The sequence below is a fragment of the Populus trichocarpa genome, chromosome 6 (genome assembly GCF_000002775.5).
Source record: "Populus trichocarpa isolate Nisqually-1 chromosome 6, P.trichocarpa_v4.1, whole genome shotgun sequence".
NCBI classification, from domain to species: Eukaryota; Viridiplantae; Streptophyta; class Magnoliopsida; order Malpighiales; family Salicaceae; genus Populus; species Populus trichocarpa.
The window spans coordinates 15,637,517-15,654,929 of NC_037290.2; the positions used below are offsets into that span (position 1 = coordinate 15,637,517).

Consider the following 17,413-nt stretch of genomic DNA (forward strand, 5'->3'; position numbering starts at 1 on the left):
TTGTGGAATGTGATGCAAGTGGAATTGGTCTGGGTGCCATTCTGACTCAGAATAATCAACCAGTGGCATATTTCAGTGAGGCGTTAAAAGGGTCAGCCTTGGCATTATCCACCTATGAAAAGGAAATGCTAGCCATCGTCAAAGCTGTTAAGAAATGGCGTCCTTATTTGCTGGGGAAGACGTTTACTGTTCGCACAGATTAGAAGAGTCTTAAGTATTTGTTGGAACAAAGAATTACTACTCCTGCTCAGACACGATGGCTGCCAAAGTTGCTTGGTTATGATTACAAGATTGAATATAAACGTGGACTTGAAAATCAAGGTGCAGACTCCTTATCCCGTGTCGTGGAATTCCAATTTTTGTCTCTTTCTTTACCCTTGGCAGATTGGTGGTCCTTGCTGCAACATGAGGTCCTTGAAGATCCTTTTTATCAAAAGTTACTGCAGCAGGGCTCTTCTTCACTCAATCAGTCCTTACAGCTGCGGGATGGTGTATGGTTTAAGAAAGGCAAGGTTTTCTTGAATCCTGTTTCTTCCTTCATTTCCAAGGTATTAGCCTATGGTCATTCATCTCCAGTCGGTGGCCATTTTGGATATCACAAGACTCTTGCTCGTATTAAACACAATTTCCTCTGGTCTGGCATGCGTGGGATGGTTAAAGACTACTTGAAAGAATGTGATGTCTGTCAAAGATTCAAGAACGATAGCATGAAACCGTCAGGCTTGCTTCAACCTTTGCCAATTCCTACCAGAATATGGACTGATATTTCAATGGATTTCATTGAAGGCTTGCCATCCTCTAACGGGTATTCTGTTATCATGGTTGTTGTCGACCGTTTGACAAAGTATGCTCATTTTGTAGCATTAAAACACCCTTTTTCTGCTGCAACCGTGGCTAAAGCTTTTATCACCAATGTGGTTCGCCTGCATGGAATTCCAACGTCGATTGTTAGTGATCGTGACAAGGTGTTTCTTAGTTCTTTTTGGCAGGCATTGTTCCAATTACAGGGTACTCAACTATGCATGAGCTCAAGTTATCACCCGCAATCCGATGGCCAAACTGAAGTAATGAACCGCACCTTGGAGCAATATCTTCGTTGCTTTACTGGTGATCAACCAAGAAAGTGGGTGGAATGGCTTTCATGGGCAGAATACAGTTACAACACTGCTACTCATTCGTCCACGAAATTAACCCCCTTTGAAGCTGTTTATGGAACTCCACCTCCAACCTTGTTGACGTATGTTCCAGGTACTTCTCGTATTCAAGCCGTGGATGAGTGTTTACGTGATCGCGATGCCATTTTAAAAGATTTAAGGCATAATCTTCAGCTGGCTCAGAATCGCATGAAGTGTCAAGCAGATCAACACAGGCGCGATATCTCATTTAATGTGGGGGATTATGTGTATTTGAAGTTGCAGCCTTACAGGCAGACTTCGGTGGCCTTACGCTTATCTCAGAAACTTTCTCCCCGTTTCTTTGGTCCCTATCAGATTATTGGCAAAATTGGTCCGGTTGCCTATAAATTGTCATTGCCCGCAGGCTCCCAAATCCATAATGTGTTCCATGTCAGTTTGCTGTGAAAGTATCACGGGTCAGGTATTCAGGCTTCCCCGCAGCTTCCCTTGCATTCTGATGCCTCTGCTTGTCTTCCAGAGCCTGAAGCAATCTTAGATCGCAGAACCATTCGTAAGGGAAATTATCGCCCCAAGTCTGAAATTCTAGTCAAATGGAAGAATGCTCCTGCAGAAGATGCAACTTGGGAGAACGAGTGGCGTTTCAGTAAGTCTTATCCTTCCTTCATCCTTGTGGACAAGGATTCTTAAGCGGGTGGGAATGATATGGATACAAACGTGGCCAGTCATCAAACGTGGCTAACATCTCCAGAATATGGGTACAAGAACGTGGGTTCATGCAGGGGTTCATGCAGGGAGTTCACGACCAGAGTGTTGTCTCAGGAACGTGGGTTCATGCAGGATAATTCATGCATTACTGCAGAGTGGACAACGTGATCTGTAGTAATGGATTAGTGGTGTAATTAATTCCTTGTTAATTGTTTGTCATTCTGTTTTGTTAATTCTGTTTTCTTAAATTCCTGTTATGTATGGCTATAAATGCCAATTGGTAATTGAATAGAACTATGCAGAAAATTAATCCAATTATCACGATTCTCTCCCCTGTCTTCCTTCTTCCTTCTTTCTCCTTAAATTAATTCTATCAGCTGGCTTCTTGGCATGTTATTGGATGGCTAAACCACTGTTACTTTTTGATAACTATAACTTCTTACTTTATCTTTGGCTTTTGCCTTTGCTTTGTGGATAAAACAAATTGGACAATTGTGAATTGGTTTGTGATACTGAATTTAATTTCATGCATTGTTATTTTAATTTGCGAGCTACACTAATAAAATGTTAAAAGTATAGAATTTGTTGAATAGTTTAATGGTTGCTCACGCAGCGTGGATTATCTATTTAGTAAAGTTAAAAATAAAGTAATTAGACAATTCCTAAGCTGCCCATAATTACAAATTAATGTGATGCAGTAACAATATTAAGCGACTTTTTGATATTGCAATAATAATTACTTTTTAAAATAATTTTTATTTGAAAATATATCTAAAAAAATTTTTTAAAAATTTATTTTTAGCATTAGTTTATAAAAACAATTCAACAACGTAAAAAGAAATTAAACAAAAAAAAAATCAAATCTTTTAGAAAAGTACGGTCAACCATATTTTCAAACTCTTTCTCAAATGCCTAATGGTGTCAAACGCTTTCCTAAATGCCTAAATGATGTCAAAATCTTTTATGCATTGTTGTAATTATGAATATCTTTTAGCCTTATTTCGCATCTTCACTAACATCCTCACATTTTGTTTTATAAAAGAGTCTAAATTTTTAAAAATTTAAAATATTCATACGTTACCACTAACCAAAAATCACAATTCCCAATCGCATCTAGAATCACAAACAAACCATCCTATGCATGGAAGAAAGAATTCATTATCCTTTACCTTGCAATCTAATCCAAGTATCATTTATTTATGAAAAGATAATAATTTTTTTCTTTCTTTAACGATGATAATAATTTTTATAGCCTCATTGATGGGACCTTTAAAGGTAAAAAAAAGATGGGCTTAACATCGATCATTTATTTATGAAAAGAAGAAAAAAAAAATACTCATTTATGATTTGACCTAGCAATCCGTGCTGGAGTGCATGTGAATTCAATGAAATTGAAAATAAATAAAGAGAAATTCATGTGTACTGCTATTAATCAAGGGCCAGCTCACAATTCGCTCGCTACCTCAATGGAACCTTTCCCATTGGCTTATATGTATTATATGCAAATCTCACCAAAACTCAAGAACCTGAAACGTGTAAAACTTGTGGAAAGAGAAAGGAAAAAAATAGAGAGTAAAAAAACACAGCAGCTAAAAATAAAGAAAGATTAATGTTTTTATGCATCTAAAGTCTGTCTTGTGTTTTCAGCTGGTCGAATCCTTCTCTCTATTGGCAAACCACATAACTGTTCTTCTGGCAATTGGCAACCAAAGCTGCCTCTGTCTTTCTGCCTCTATATTGCTTCCATCTGAAGAGGACTCTCTAATGGTGTTCTTGAGACCAAAATTTCTAAATCTTGAAAAAGCAGTGATCTCAGATATTGATCTTCTGTCAGTTGAATTTATAATCCTTGATGTGTGACTTGAAATCCCCTTTGATTATGATGTTGAAGGCTGACTTTGAATTGAAATTGGAGCGTTTTTGTTGATTGGACTAACCTTACTTTCAAACAATCTCTTCATTTCTATTTCTTCCTTCATCTTCAAAACTTGCTCATCTTCTATGGCTCTATTAGTTGTTGATTCCTCGTTTTTCAAATCCAGAGAAAGGAATCTGTTGCTTGACGAATCATAGAGCATCTCTGAATTCAAGAACATCAGGTCTGAAGAACTAGCAATACTCCATCTATTCTTTAAGACAACATCAGATACAATTATCTTGTGCTTTACTTGTTGAAGATCTTTTGATCATTACCACTACCTTCAGCTTCTTTCTTGATCAATGATTCTTCTTCCTTGTTAACTTTTCCAATTTTACTGAAGCTGCTTCCAATGCTAAATCTCGACGACCTTTGATGAATTTCCTCCCTCTGGACAAACAACTCTATGTCTGAATCGAATCTAGTTGTAGCTCTGATTGATTCCCCCAGTATTGCAAACTATTTGAATATGTGAAGATTGTTGGGTCCTCAGGGCTGACCTTGCTCCTGCAAAGAGGGCAGCTTGAATGTTTTTCAAGCCACTGATCACGCAGTTAATGTAGAAGGCATGTTTGCATTGAGGTAGCAACCTGAGAATTTCAATATCTTCAAATTTTGAGAGGTAGACAGCACATTCAAGCCCTTCTCTTGATCCTTTAAGAGAAGAAAATCTGAAGAAAGGAAGTGACTATTACCGTCTTATTGATTCCAGAGAATTGAGATGCTGATCTAGCAGTGGAGGACCATTTTCTGAATCACCATGATCAGAACCTCCCCTGTGGCAAGATTTTTCATAGATAAGGAGGATAAAAGTTAGTGAAGACATGATGCAGAGAATTCCTATAAGAAGACTTGGTCGGAAATTGGAGACAGCATCCTGTGAAGGTCCAATCTCTTGGGTGAAGCCATTTTGTGCTTGGGCTCAGAAGAGCACAAATAGGAGATGCAGAATGACCAAACTTGATTGATTCATGGTAAAATCAAAGGCTCAAAACTAATTTTAGATGATTTCCTGCAAACATTCTGCTAGAACTGGAAAAAAATGTGTATCTTGTGTCTAGAAAACTACTTTGAGGCTAGCAAGACGGGTGTGATCCCAGTATCTATCTAGTTTGGCGGTTTTCTTCTAAAGCAATCCTGGATTTGTCCTAATTTCATAAACCATGTTATACTGTAGTTTAAATTTTTAAACTTTGAAATTCAGTAGTGACGACCAAGGTGGAGAGGCTTCTAATTTATACCACAAAATCCGCCGCTGACTTGGTTCTCATCTTCCTGTGCAGAAACACTACATTATAAAGAAATGTAATATCATCCATCCTACAAAATTATAATTCCTGTCCTTCCTGACACCAACAATAGTTTATTCATTAAATTATGGGAATCAATAGCACACACAGTAATGCAAAACTAAACTGTTTGTTATTGCTTTTTTTTTTAATTATTTTTAAATATTTTTTTATCATTTTAATATATTGATATCAAAAATAAATTTTAAAAAATAAAAAAAATATTATTTCAATACATTTCTAAATGAAAAATAATTACTACATTAATACCGAATAGACTCTTAATACAGTTTTATGCGTGGTGGCATTGAAATTTTTTATCATGCAAATAGTGTTTTGATATTGTGGTAATGGTTGTTTTTTAAAGAATGTTTTGCTTGAAAATATATTAAAATAATTTTATTTTTATTTTTTATTTTTTAAAATTTATTTTTAATATCTACGCATAAATAAAACGATTAAAAAATTATTTTAAATACAAAATTGTCTTAATACAACTTTATGTGTGGTGGCTTCTTCTTTAATAGATCTCCTCAGGGATGTCAATCTCTTCCTGAATAAATACTTGAACAAAATCCTCTGGGGTGTTGGTGGGGGACCCTCCGAAGGTCAAGTCATTACCAGGTATTTTTATGTAACAAAAGACATTAATGAAAGTATTAATGAGCTTTTATAAAGATAGAGAAGAGAAAGGGAGAGAAGATGTAGAATTAAGGAAGAAGAAGCAGAGAATGTGTTTTTGTCTCAAAGTATAAGGTTTCGAACCCCTTTTTGTATATTTCACTCTTTTTTTATATTACCTGACTTGACCTACTTCATACAACGTAGGAGGGGTAGAGATGTAATCTCATAATAGTAAAATAATATTATTCTACTGCTTGTACAATCACATCTAGTTAATATAAGCATGGATTGCTTGTTCATATTTAATAGGATGTGATGGGTATCATAATTACTAACTCAAACCCAGAGTATGAGAAACTCAATGTGGAGTTACCTTTCAGCCGTGCACTCAACCTGAGAGGCGTTGGGTTCAACTCTAACACTTTTCCAATAGGAGTTGGGTTCAGCTTGTGACTGTATTCAATAATGGTTAGGGACGGACGCGCCATCGCCCAACATGGAGTTGGGGCGGTTGCGTCGCTGACTCAATAGGGGGCTGGGCGGGAACGCATCCCTGGCCCATCGTGGGGTTGGGCGCGGATGTGCCATGATCCAATGTGGAGTTGGGTGGGACGCGTTCCTGACCCGTCGTGGGGCTGGGCGCGAATGTGCCCTTACCTAACTTGGAGTTGGGTACGAGCATGTCATGGCCCAACCCTAGGTTGGGCACAAAAAAAAAACATTGCCCCATCTTGGGTTGTGATTTCGTGCGATGATCTTTTAAATGGGGTTGGTTTATAGAAACCATGACCATCAGATAAATTAGCTTAAAAATCTCGCTAGAATGATAGATTATAAAATTAAAGTATAATTACAATTAAACGATTGTTTTATTATATAAGAACGGATTAAACCAGAAAGAACAAGGTTATTGATGTTTACAGCAATATCTTAAAGAAGCGCATATATATACGTAGCCTTCTTTCAGGAAATGAATCTACATAATCTTTATTCAACATCAATCTGTATATTTTATTGCTGTTAGCCATAAAACCCTCAATTTTATTTTTATATTTTTCAAGAGAACTGAGTCCATTTTGTTTCCATTAGTTTGGAAATGCGCATGTTCAAGATCCTACAAGAGATGGGGTTTTTAAATGGAAAACAGTTTGTTTGACTTTTGATGTGCAAGACCAAACAACTAACAAGGGTCATCAAACACTCCTTGATGCTCCTTCACAGGCAAGCATGCATGTTTCACAAATACTAGGAGTTCTTTATCATACACTACATTTACCCTCGTTAAACGAGGATCCCATGTTCAAATCCTGTTTTTTGATAAGAGAGATACCCTTTCAACGGCCAGGACTATATCAGAGTTTTGCCAAGAGATTTACGCGTCTTAATTACAAGGATCACATTTTCCTAGACAAAACGAAGGGAAATTTAAATTTAGGTAATTTAACGTACTGTTTGGACAAAGAAAAGAAGACCACTGAATATCATACAACTGCACTATTTGATTGCAGTAACCAATGTAGCTGAAAATAAATCAGTGATCAAGTAAAGCAAAAACATGGGCTGATGTCACAAGAGGTATACAGAGTCATCTGCAGACTATGCTTCACAACGGGTCATTTGTCTGGGTGGACAAAATGGTACACTTCAGCTCTGAGTAGAGGCAGCAGGATTGGTTCCTGGGAATGTTGCTAACCCGTTGCCATTACCTGGATTAACATTTTCTTCACTTGCATGTCGAACAAACTCCTCAGGGGACATGTGGGAACCATGACAGGCACATACAATCCTGATTTCATTTGCACTGTATTTGTAGGTAACACCAGAAATCGTTCTGCCATTTGGGCCAGGCAATGTGGTAGATACCCATGGCAAATTCGGATACGAACCACATCCCCCAATTTTCATGGCTGGGCCAATACCTGGCTTTATGGCTGAAAAATCAAAACAGAGTGTTTCTGCTGTTGATTGTTTGGGTGCATCCTTTGGCCTAAGGTTCATGGTGCTTCCTTTTGCATCATCTTCAGTATGAGAAGAGGAGCCTACCTCTACAATAAGTTGTTTGCCGTCGCCTTTGGCCTGTCCCAATGTGCTCCCTTCATGTTGTTCAACCTCAGTCAAATTTCGAGCAATAGCTTGCATGGCTGCTAAAAGAGATTCATTTTGAATCATAAATCATAATCCACAAACAGCATAAAATGACTTAAAATCATGATTACAATGAGAAATAGTGGGATAGTATCGATATCAGCAGCCAATGAATCAATCAAGCATACAAGATGTAATGACTATATAGCAGGGATAATTTAGAAGAAAAAGAACAATTATAATAATCTTTCATGTTAAATCTGAAAAGTCAATACAATCAATCTATTGTCCTTGCCATACTATATATGGGGTCTCATGCAAAGATGATATTGATTGACTAGTTAAATTTTACACATAACCACACACAGACACTCATGTCCCAGTTTTCCACATCTTCAATAGTTTTAATAAGACTAATCAATCTGTCTTCCTAGGAAAGGAATAAAGCCATCAATAGGCATTAAATGTAAAAAAAAAAAATCACATATTGATCATGTGCAGGAAAGGTCAGGACTCTGTGCATGGTGATGAAGATAGAAAGAGTGGCATTAAAATCTCACCCACCCATTTCTAAATTAGAGATTCCCACCACATATTCTTTAAGAATTGAAAAGATTAAAGAAACGATATATAGTGAAAAGAATGACCTTGAGAAATCTTCAGCCCATCATTCTGCTTCTCTGCATTTGACAGAGCTCTGCCAGCATAGGAAGCAGGGAACTGTTGAATATGAGAGATCAAGCCCCAGGAATTATCTTTATCCAATGTCGGAAGCTGGACTGGGGAATAGCCAAACATAACTTGCAAATTTCCAGTATTCACAGATTGGTTCCCTGTTCGCTGCTCACCATTTGAAGTAGGCAACACCTGAATCATGCCTGTTATTGGATGGCCTGAAGTGCTGGGCGCACCTACAGAGTTAGACTTATTCACAGGAAATGAGTAAGGCACATTCATGATGCTTACTGGTTGGACTGAGAATGGAACTCCATAATTTAAGTTTCCCTGCTTGAATTCATTTTCTGAAGAACCATTGAGCCTCCTTTGTCCTTGTAACTCCACAACACTTGAATCAGAAAATCCACGAACCTCCTTTGTAGCCTCAGGTGGACCTCCAACTCCAATAAACTGTTTCGCACCATTATCATGGTGAGAAGCCAACCTTGAGGTGGAACCCTCAACTTCAGACTCTGCCACATCTTCATTTTCAGCAGTTGAGCCATCTTCTGTGGTTATTAAAATATGTGATTTCTTGTCATGTAAATCAGCATGATGAGCATCTCTCTCGTGCTTCTTCTGATTATTTAACTCATCAAATAACAGTTTACGCTTGTTACCCAGGTCTGGTCTTTTTTCTTCAACATTTTCTGCAGATCTATTAGTGCTTGAAACCCACAGCCCCCTACTGTTCAAGTTAATAGAAGCATCTGCTTCAGCATTGTTCTTGGTAAGGTCATCAAAGAACTTCTCTTGAGGTTTCACTGAATCACTTCTTTGAGATCTAGCACTTGAATCTTGCTTCTGGGTAGGAGTACCATGAAGAAAATTTATAAAATCATCTACCAATTTGTTGCCTCTATCACCTTTATCCATCCTAGTATCTGAAGAGCTGCCATTTTTACCTTTGGATTTGGAAGATGATCCACCACAACCTAGACCCAAACTAAGCTCAAGCCCATTCTCATCCTCCATATTCAGGAATGGACGATGACAATCTGATGAAGTTATAACCTCTTCGAATAAGCTCTTTCGCAAACACCATCCCTCACATTCTACCCCGGAACCAATAGGTAGCCATCTCCAAATGACCTGCCTCGGTGAAAGTTGATCTTGCTCAAGGAAACAAGACAGGAAAGAGAAATCAGTTTCAATGAAAATGTGCAGTATATAAAAAGGAGGGAAGAAATATATAAATCACTGAAAATAAGAAATGATTTTAGATTTGCTTGTTACTTAAGCCCCGCCAAGTTTACATTGCAAAGTAAACAGTATGTGATAAAAATGGTGAACTTGCAAACATACAAGAAATTCATATAGAAATTATTCAAATTCTTCTATTTCATACTTTTGAACAGCATTGAAAGCTGTGGTCACTTTTTTAGATTTTTAATTAGACTAAACTCCAGAAAAGGGAATAAGTTTTACGTCATCTAGCATCTCTTAATCTAAAGGATATTTCATTTTGGTAAAGCCATGGCTTGTTGAAGAAATGGAACATTATAAGCCTTGAAAAAAATATTTCAGGGTCCCACACACTGAAACCATAAAAACTCTCTAAAACTTCATTAAACCAGCCAACTCATGACCAACTGCGAAAGATAAATCAAAACCTTATAATTCCCAATTCTCATGAATGATCCCACAAAAACAAAACACACTAAACAACAACCCGTACAAAAAACTTGGTCGCTCAGCTAACTAAACCTAATTTACAATAAAAGAACACCCAGATCTCTGTATCATCCAATCATGCAAGCAAAGGTAAAAAGTTGAGGAAATTTACAATAACCCCTTAAACTCATGCGTACAAAGAAAACCCAAAACTAGGATTCAAAACTAGCTCCTAAACCAAGCTTAATTCAAGAAAAAACAAAAAAAAATCCAGATTTTGCTCATGGCAATAAACCAGAGATAAGTATATAAAGAATCTATACATACGTTACAACTGTCAAAAAGCATAAAAGAAAACACTTGTAAATGAGAAAGAAAGCACCTGAATCGAGACTAGTGAATGATGATCAGACCTTATGCCGTAACGAGTTTTTGAACACAGAGCAGTGACAGATAAGACAGGAGGTGAGAGAAAAAAGCTGAAGAAAAAGAAAGGTGCTGATTTTTTTTTAATTATAATTATTCAGTATAAAACTCATAGATTTAAAGCTATATTTATTTTTATATTTAAAAAAATTTTAAAAAAAAATTTAAATTTTTTTATTTTTAGTTTTACTTCAAATTAATATTTTTTTTTTGTGTTTACATATCATTTTGATGCGCTAATATCAAAAAACATTTCAAATTTAAAAATATTATTTTGATGTATTTTTGAGTGAAAAACACTTTGAAAAACAATAACCACCATACTTCCAAACACCTTCTAAAACTCATTTGGTATTGTGAGTACATCTAAAATATAAGTGACTTGTAATTTAGATTCATTTGGATTAATATAAAAATAACAAAACATAATCAACCTAGTTAACACAAAAACCTAGACTTCTTGGACTTAGAAAAACTCGAGTGAGACCCGACTCTAAATCAAAACATACAAAAATTTAACAGTTTCAATTATAATTTAGAAAACTCTCAAATTTACAATAATAAAAAACTAAAATATCCAAGAACTAAACACTAAAAATAAATGCAAAATATAATAATTGAATGGCATGCAAAAGAGAATGAGATGGGAAGAGATTACATCTAATAATGAAGGAGTCATGATGCAATCATATTATTCGATAGTTTTACCAACATTTACCTAGTATTTTGCCTATGTTTTATACATAAAATACCATGATATTCTTTTATTTATGTTTTGAAGGCACTTTTGGATGAAAGATTCAAAAAGAAGTAAATTGAAGATAATTGACAGATTTGATCTTCAGTCGATATTTTGTGTAGAACTTGAGCTGTAGACATCGAAATGAAGTGATTCTAGTGGCATTAGAAAGCTAACATTCATACCTTTCTATACCTTAGCGTAAGTATAATCCCTTTTCCAACACATACAATCCCGGATAGAGAGATCATCCTAACTTACGCTATGGGAACACGCCTTAACAAGGCAATCAAGGCCGACAATTTCATCCCCAACAGAATTGTCAAGCGAGACAGCCCCCTGCATTCATAAATTCCAATGTTATGGGGTCATCGAGTGATAGATCTTCGTGAGATGATGAAAACCTTGGCTTCTAACACAGTGACCTTGCAACAAAATGTCATGTCTTTTTAACACGAAACAAGGTCAAGTATTCACAACTTAGAGAAGCAAATGGGGCAAGTAGCTTCAAGTGTAGGGAAATCGGAGGCACAAATAAATAGAAAATTGCCCTCCTAAACATTGAATCCAAAAGAGAATGTTAGTGTGATCATGCTGCGAAGTGGGAAAGAACTTGAAGAGCAAAGGTCGAAACAAATTGAGATGGAGAAAGAAAAAGAGATAGAAACTGAATTGAGTATAAAGAAGAAACATCTTCCACCTCCATAAATTAAAACAACGACCAATACTCCAAAGGTAAGTCCTAATTTAATGAATTCCAGTTTTAAGAAAATTCCCCCCTTTCCTGTGAGTTCTTCTAGGTCTAAGAAAGAGGATAAAGAAAAAGAGATTTAAGAGGTTTTCAAGAAAGTAGAACTCAACATTTCTTTTATTGATGTTATCAAGCAAATTCCCAAGTATGCCAAATTCTTGAAGGAGTTGTGTACTACCAAGAGAGCTTATAAGCTGAAAAGGTACGAAACGGTAAGTATGGGTGAAGTTGTATATGTTGTTGGTCAAAAGAATCTGCCTTTGAAGCAAAAGGACCCAGGTTCATTTACTATCCCATGTGTTATTGGTAATGCTAGTTTTAAAAGGGCCTTATGTGATTTAGGTGCATCCATTAGTGTTATGCCTAAACATGTCTATGATTCTCTTAGTCTGGAGCCTTTGAATAAAACTAGTAATGTAATATAACTTGCGGATCATAGTTTTGTTTGGAGTGATAGATGATGTCCTAGTCAAGATTGATAGTTTGGTTATTCCATGTGATTTTTATATTCTTGATATGGAACGTGTTTCTTGTGATTCCTCGAATAATAACACTCCTATATTGTTTAGAAGACCATTCTTGAAAACTGCCAATATAAAAATTGATTGTGATAAGGATACTTTGTCTATGGAAGTGGGTGATGAAAAAATTGAATTGAATTTTCATGATGCAATGAAATATCCTTACAACAATGTTTATTCTATCACATGCTATGGCCAAGTTGATAAGTGTGTGCAACAAGTTTTTGATTTTTATTATGAAGATGAATTAAGTGTGGCTTTGAGCTATGGCTATGATTTTACCAATATAGAAAAGATGGAGAGACACATATGTGTTCCCCAAAATATGCAAGAATCAGCATTGGCTTTGCAAGTCGTTCCCATGGTAATGTCTTTGTTGATTTAGTACTTTCACATAAAAAGCTTTTGCCATTTATTTTATAGGCCCCCGAGTTAGAATTGAAACCTTTGCCCGATAATTTGAAGTATGTATTCATTGGCAACAACAATACACTTCTCGTTATCATAGCAAATGTTTGACAAATGTGCAAGAGGAAAAACTTGTGAAGTTGTTGTACGATCACAAAGCGGTCATTGGATGGACTTTAACCAATATCAAAGGCATTAGTCCCTCGATGTGTATGCATCACATACTATTGGAGGACAATGCGAAACCAACGAGGGAAATGCAAAGGAGGTTGAATCCGCCTATGATGGAGGTAGTGAAAGCTGAAGTTTTGAAATTATTAGATGCAAGAGTCATTTACCCCATCACGGATAGTAAATGGGTGGCGCTAATCCATGTGGTGCCTAAAACAACCAGAATCATGTCGGTAAAGAACAAAAATGATGAACTCATCCCTACTCGCATCTCAAGTGGATGGAGAATGTGTGTTGATTATAGAAAACATAATCTTTCTACACGCAAAGATCATTTTCCATTACCATTCATGGATCAAATGCTTGAACATAAAGTTTTTTGGGCCATTAAACAATTTAACTTAGATTATGATGTTGTTGGGATTGCAAAAAAGTTGCAATTGCAAGAGTTGGAAGAGATTCGAAATGATGCTTATGAGAATGCTAGGATTTACAACAAAAAATCGAGAGTCTTTATGACCGAATGATTACAAGAAAGGAGTTTCATGTTGGAGACAAAGTCTTTCTTTGTCATTTGCGTTTGAAACTTTTTCCTGGAAAGTTGTGCTCTTGTTGGATTGGACCCTTTGTTGTTTCTAAAGTTTTTTCCTTATGGTGCAGTTGAAATTACAAGTTTAGTAACAAACAAAGTGCTCAAGGTCAATGGGCATCGCTTGAAACCTTTCTATGAAGGTTGGACGGCAGAACTCACCGCTTTTGTGGAGTTAGCTGAATCAATCTATGAAGCATGAGCATGTGATGTGTCGAGCCAATGACATAAAACAAAAGCGCTTACTGGAAGGCAACCCAGCACACAAAAAAATTAGATTTGTTTTTTTTCCTTATCATTTATTTTTCGCATTTTACTTTATTTTTGTCATTCTTTTATATTCCTTTTCTTTTATTTCAACATTGAGGACAATGTTGTGTTTAAAGTGTGGGGGTATTAAGAGAATTTTGATTTTCTTTGTTATTTTTAGAATTTTGGTTTTCTTTGTTGTTTTTCAAAAAAAAAATCTAATTTTTCTCTTTGAACTCTCATTGGTTTATAAGAATATGAGTATTATGTATGAGAATTAGTTGAGATAGATAGATGAAAATATAAATTGAATGAATGAGTGTGCATGCAAGTTTGAAAGTTTAATTAGTCTAGGGATTGACTTTGAAAATATGTCATATTGACTTTATAGTGTTATACCAATGCAAGCTTCTAAGCTTTCAATATTGTATTCTTTGATTGTGCATTCTTTCAATGATATGTATCTCTAGAACTTGCTTCATATCTTATTGAGATTACATTCACATTACATGCGTACATGAAGATGATAAAGACATTAAAAAATTTAACCACTTGAGCCAAAAAGCCAACCTAAAGCATATTATCCTTAGTGAACTCCGTTTGAGTTCATCTTTTCATTGCTTTATCCATGTGTAAGCCTTAACTTTTTATATGTTTTCCTTTTCCCCTGGCCAAGGATTAATAGAGAATATACTTGTTGATATCTCATGGATTATGATTGGAAATTATGTGAAAAGAAAAAAAAAGTGATGCTTGATGAAAAGATGGGCAAAGTTGCCAAAGGTGAAAGAAAAAGAAAAAGAAAAAGAAAAGAAAAGAATAGACAAGAAAAGTGTTCCTTTGTGTTCTTAAGATTTTATGTTGATGGAGCTTGAAATCAAATAAAGTTAAGTATTGGTGCTTAAAGATGGAAAATTTGTGTGCTTTGATGGGATATTTTCTTTCAAAAATCATTTTTTTTAGAATGCTCTACTTCCTTTGGTTTTAGCCTTTTCTTTTCCTTTCTTTTACCTCACCTTAACCTTAGCCCCATTACAATAAAAAAGTAAGATCTTTTGATTCATGCACTGCTTGTAATATTTTAGTAATGAAGATGAGATTGAAGAGCAAGCTTATGGTAGAACATATTCATTGATTGAATTTGAGAGATTTAAATACATAAGCCCTAAACACGTGAGTGTTGGAGTGTATATCAATGAAAGGACCTATTACTTTGGCATGACATAGATTTTATTTAAATCTCAATGATTAATTGAGTTTTGAAGTTTGTATGTAAATAAATTCATGAAAATTCATGTTATTTATCCTTCTTGATTGTATTCTTGTTTATAATGCTTGTACTCTTGGACATTGATGGGAGATTAAGAGATTGGTCATTGTTATTTATCAATTTAGTTTAAGTTTGATTTTATCTATCCTTTCTTGAGGACGAGCAAGAGCTAAGTGTAGGGGTATTTGATGCAACCATATTATTCGATAGTTTTACCCACATTTACCTAGTGTTTTGCCTATGTTTTATACATAAAATACCTTGATATTCTTTGATTTATGTTTTGAAGGCACTTTGGGATGAAAGATTCAAAAAGAAGTAAATTGAAGATAATTGACAGATTTGACCTTCAGTTGATGTTTTGTGCAAAACTTGAGCTCTAGAGGTCAAAACGAAGTGATTCAAGTGGCATTAGAAAGCTAACATCCATACCTTTCTATAAATATATGGCAAGAAAAAAAAAGCATGGAAATCGTAGCCTTCACAGACAAATATCGCATTTTGCCTGTGTTGACTTTCAGCCATTTCGACTTGAATATCTTGAGCTACAGAAGTCCATTTGATGCAAACTCAATTTGGTTGGATTCCTGACTCGAAGACCTATCACCATACCAAATGTCAGAAGAAGACAAGCTTATATGAGAAAGATATGATTTTTCTAAGATGACATATGAATTTTGCCAGCAGACAGGTTTTGTGAAGAAACAAGTCCAAAATACTTCTCAAAGCATCCAAACCGACATCAAGTCTTTATTTCAACAATTTAGCTCATCTAAGTCAAAACTCAAAGCTTGAAGATTTTATGCAAGATTATTTCTCTTTTTTTTAGGAAAATAGTTATTGAAACACTTAAGTATAAATTGTCTACTTAATAAAGGACTATTTTATAGAAAAATGATTAGGGTTTCCTATGATATAAAAAGAAAAAGAGAAAGGAAAGAGAGGGTGGCCAGCCAAGAGAAAAAACACACCTTCCTCTAAGAAACCCAAAATCATGCATTCCTCCTTCTTTTTTATTAGTTATTTAGTAGACATGCAAGGCTAAACTTTTTTTCTTGGTTGCAAAAACACAGAAACCTTTGGATTTCAAGAATTTTAAGATTTATTTTACCTTTTCTTTTCAGTTTATATGATGAATGAATATGTTTGTTCTCATATGCTTATTTCCTATGATTATTTATTTTAATTGCTAGAGCGGACTCTAAGTTATTATTGTGAACAATCTATTACTAAATTTGCTATCAAAACCGGAGTTGTGGTATATAAAGTTGTGAAACAAGTGAGTTTAATAATTATGGAGGATCTACGTTATTAATCTTAGGGAGAACATTCAAACAAATCAAACATGAACTGCAGATAGTTATGTTGTCTAGATTAATCAATTTATCTAGTTCTTAAGGTTGCCATTAAATTAAATTACTAGTGTGGACACTGTGATTGTTTGATGGGTAGGATTAGCTATACAATAGATCTGTTAACTAATCAACATAAAAAAGATAAATATTCAGAGTTTAAATTGACATTTCGTTTCCATGACCAGTTCTGATTTCTTAGGTGGACGTTTACTTGCGACCAAGGTTTGTGTTCTTGATAAATTTTAGTTTTATTTATTTATTTAGCATTGATTGTTTCTTTTTATTTACTATAGCATAGCATAGATAACTTCAAAACCTTCCTCGTGGGATCAACCCCTTACTTGCTTTATACTAACTTGTTTATTTAAGTTAGGGTAAATAATTTATACGACCGCGACATCGCAACAAGTCATTATATTCATGGGCGGTGATAGATCGTTAGATCGAGCAAATTAGAAAGGCAAGAATGAAATCAAGAGCAGATGATGAGAAGAAGAGAAGCAAAAGGAAAATTGTTTTGTAGGTAACTAGAAGATACACTTGCAAAAGTTGTGGCAAGAGAGAGAAGATGAAGAAAGGGCATTTTTTGGTGCTTGGAAGTTGTTTATGTGATTATTGGAAACAAGTCGAGGTAGTATGGGAAAGAGATGAGTGATAATGTGGCTTGGCTTAGAAAACCTCATTACATTAAGATAACTTGCAGAACCAAGGCCTAAAGCTAATTTCATACATGTAACTTGCATTTGAAGGTGAGATAGCAATTGAGTGTGACAATGAGATGAGATGTGGGTCATTTGCTTCTTGAGTGGTTGGTGGCATGATTTTGTTTTTTTGCTTATGTGTTTG

At 35.3% G+C, this 17,413-nt stretch overlaps 1 protein-coding gene and 1 pseudogene across 5 annotated transcripts; both read right to left on the bottom strand.

Moving 5' to 3' along the window:
* Window positions 1-3,413: 3,413 nt before the first annotated feature.
* Window positions 3,414-6,160, bottom strand: LOC112327980 (E3 ubiquitin-protein ligase ATL42-like; annotated as a pseudogene).
* Window positions 6,161-7,071: 911 nt separating this feature from the next.
* On the bottom strand, window positions 7,072-10,607 carry LOC18111103 (ninja-family protein mc410). Of its 5 annotated transcripts, none has more exons than XM_024604314.2 (3): window positions 10,502-10,607; window positions 8,405-9,586; window positions 7,072-7,816 (listed from the first exon to the last, which is right to left on the bottom strand). In XM_024604314.2, the coding sequence occupies exons 2-3, from the start codon at window positions 9,447-9,449 to the stop codon at window positions 7,317-7,319; spliced, it is 1,545 nt and encodes a 514-aa protein (XP_024460082.1). In that variant the 5' UTR covers window positions 9,450-9,586; window positions 10,502-10,607; the 3' UTR covers window positions 7,072-7,316. The 5 variants fall into 5 exon arrangements, with proteins under 5 accessions (XP_024460082.1, XP_024460083.1, XP_024460085.1 ...); XM_024604315.2 differs by having other exon boundaries at window positions 8,405-9,566; window positions 10,471-10,605; XM_024604317.2 differs by having other exon boundaries at window positions 7,072-7,813; window positions 10,471-10,605.
* Window positions 10,608-17,413: the final 6,806 nt, after the last annotated feature.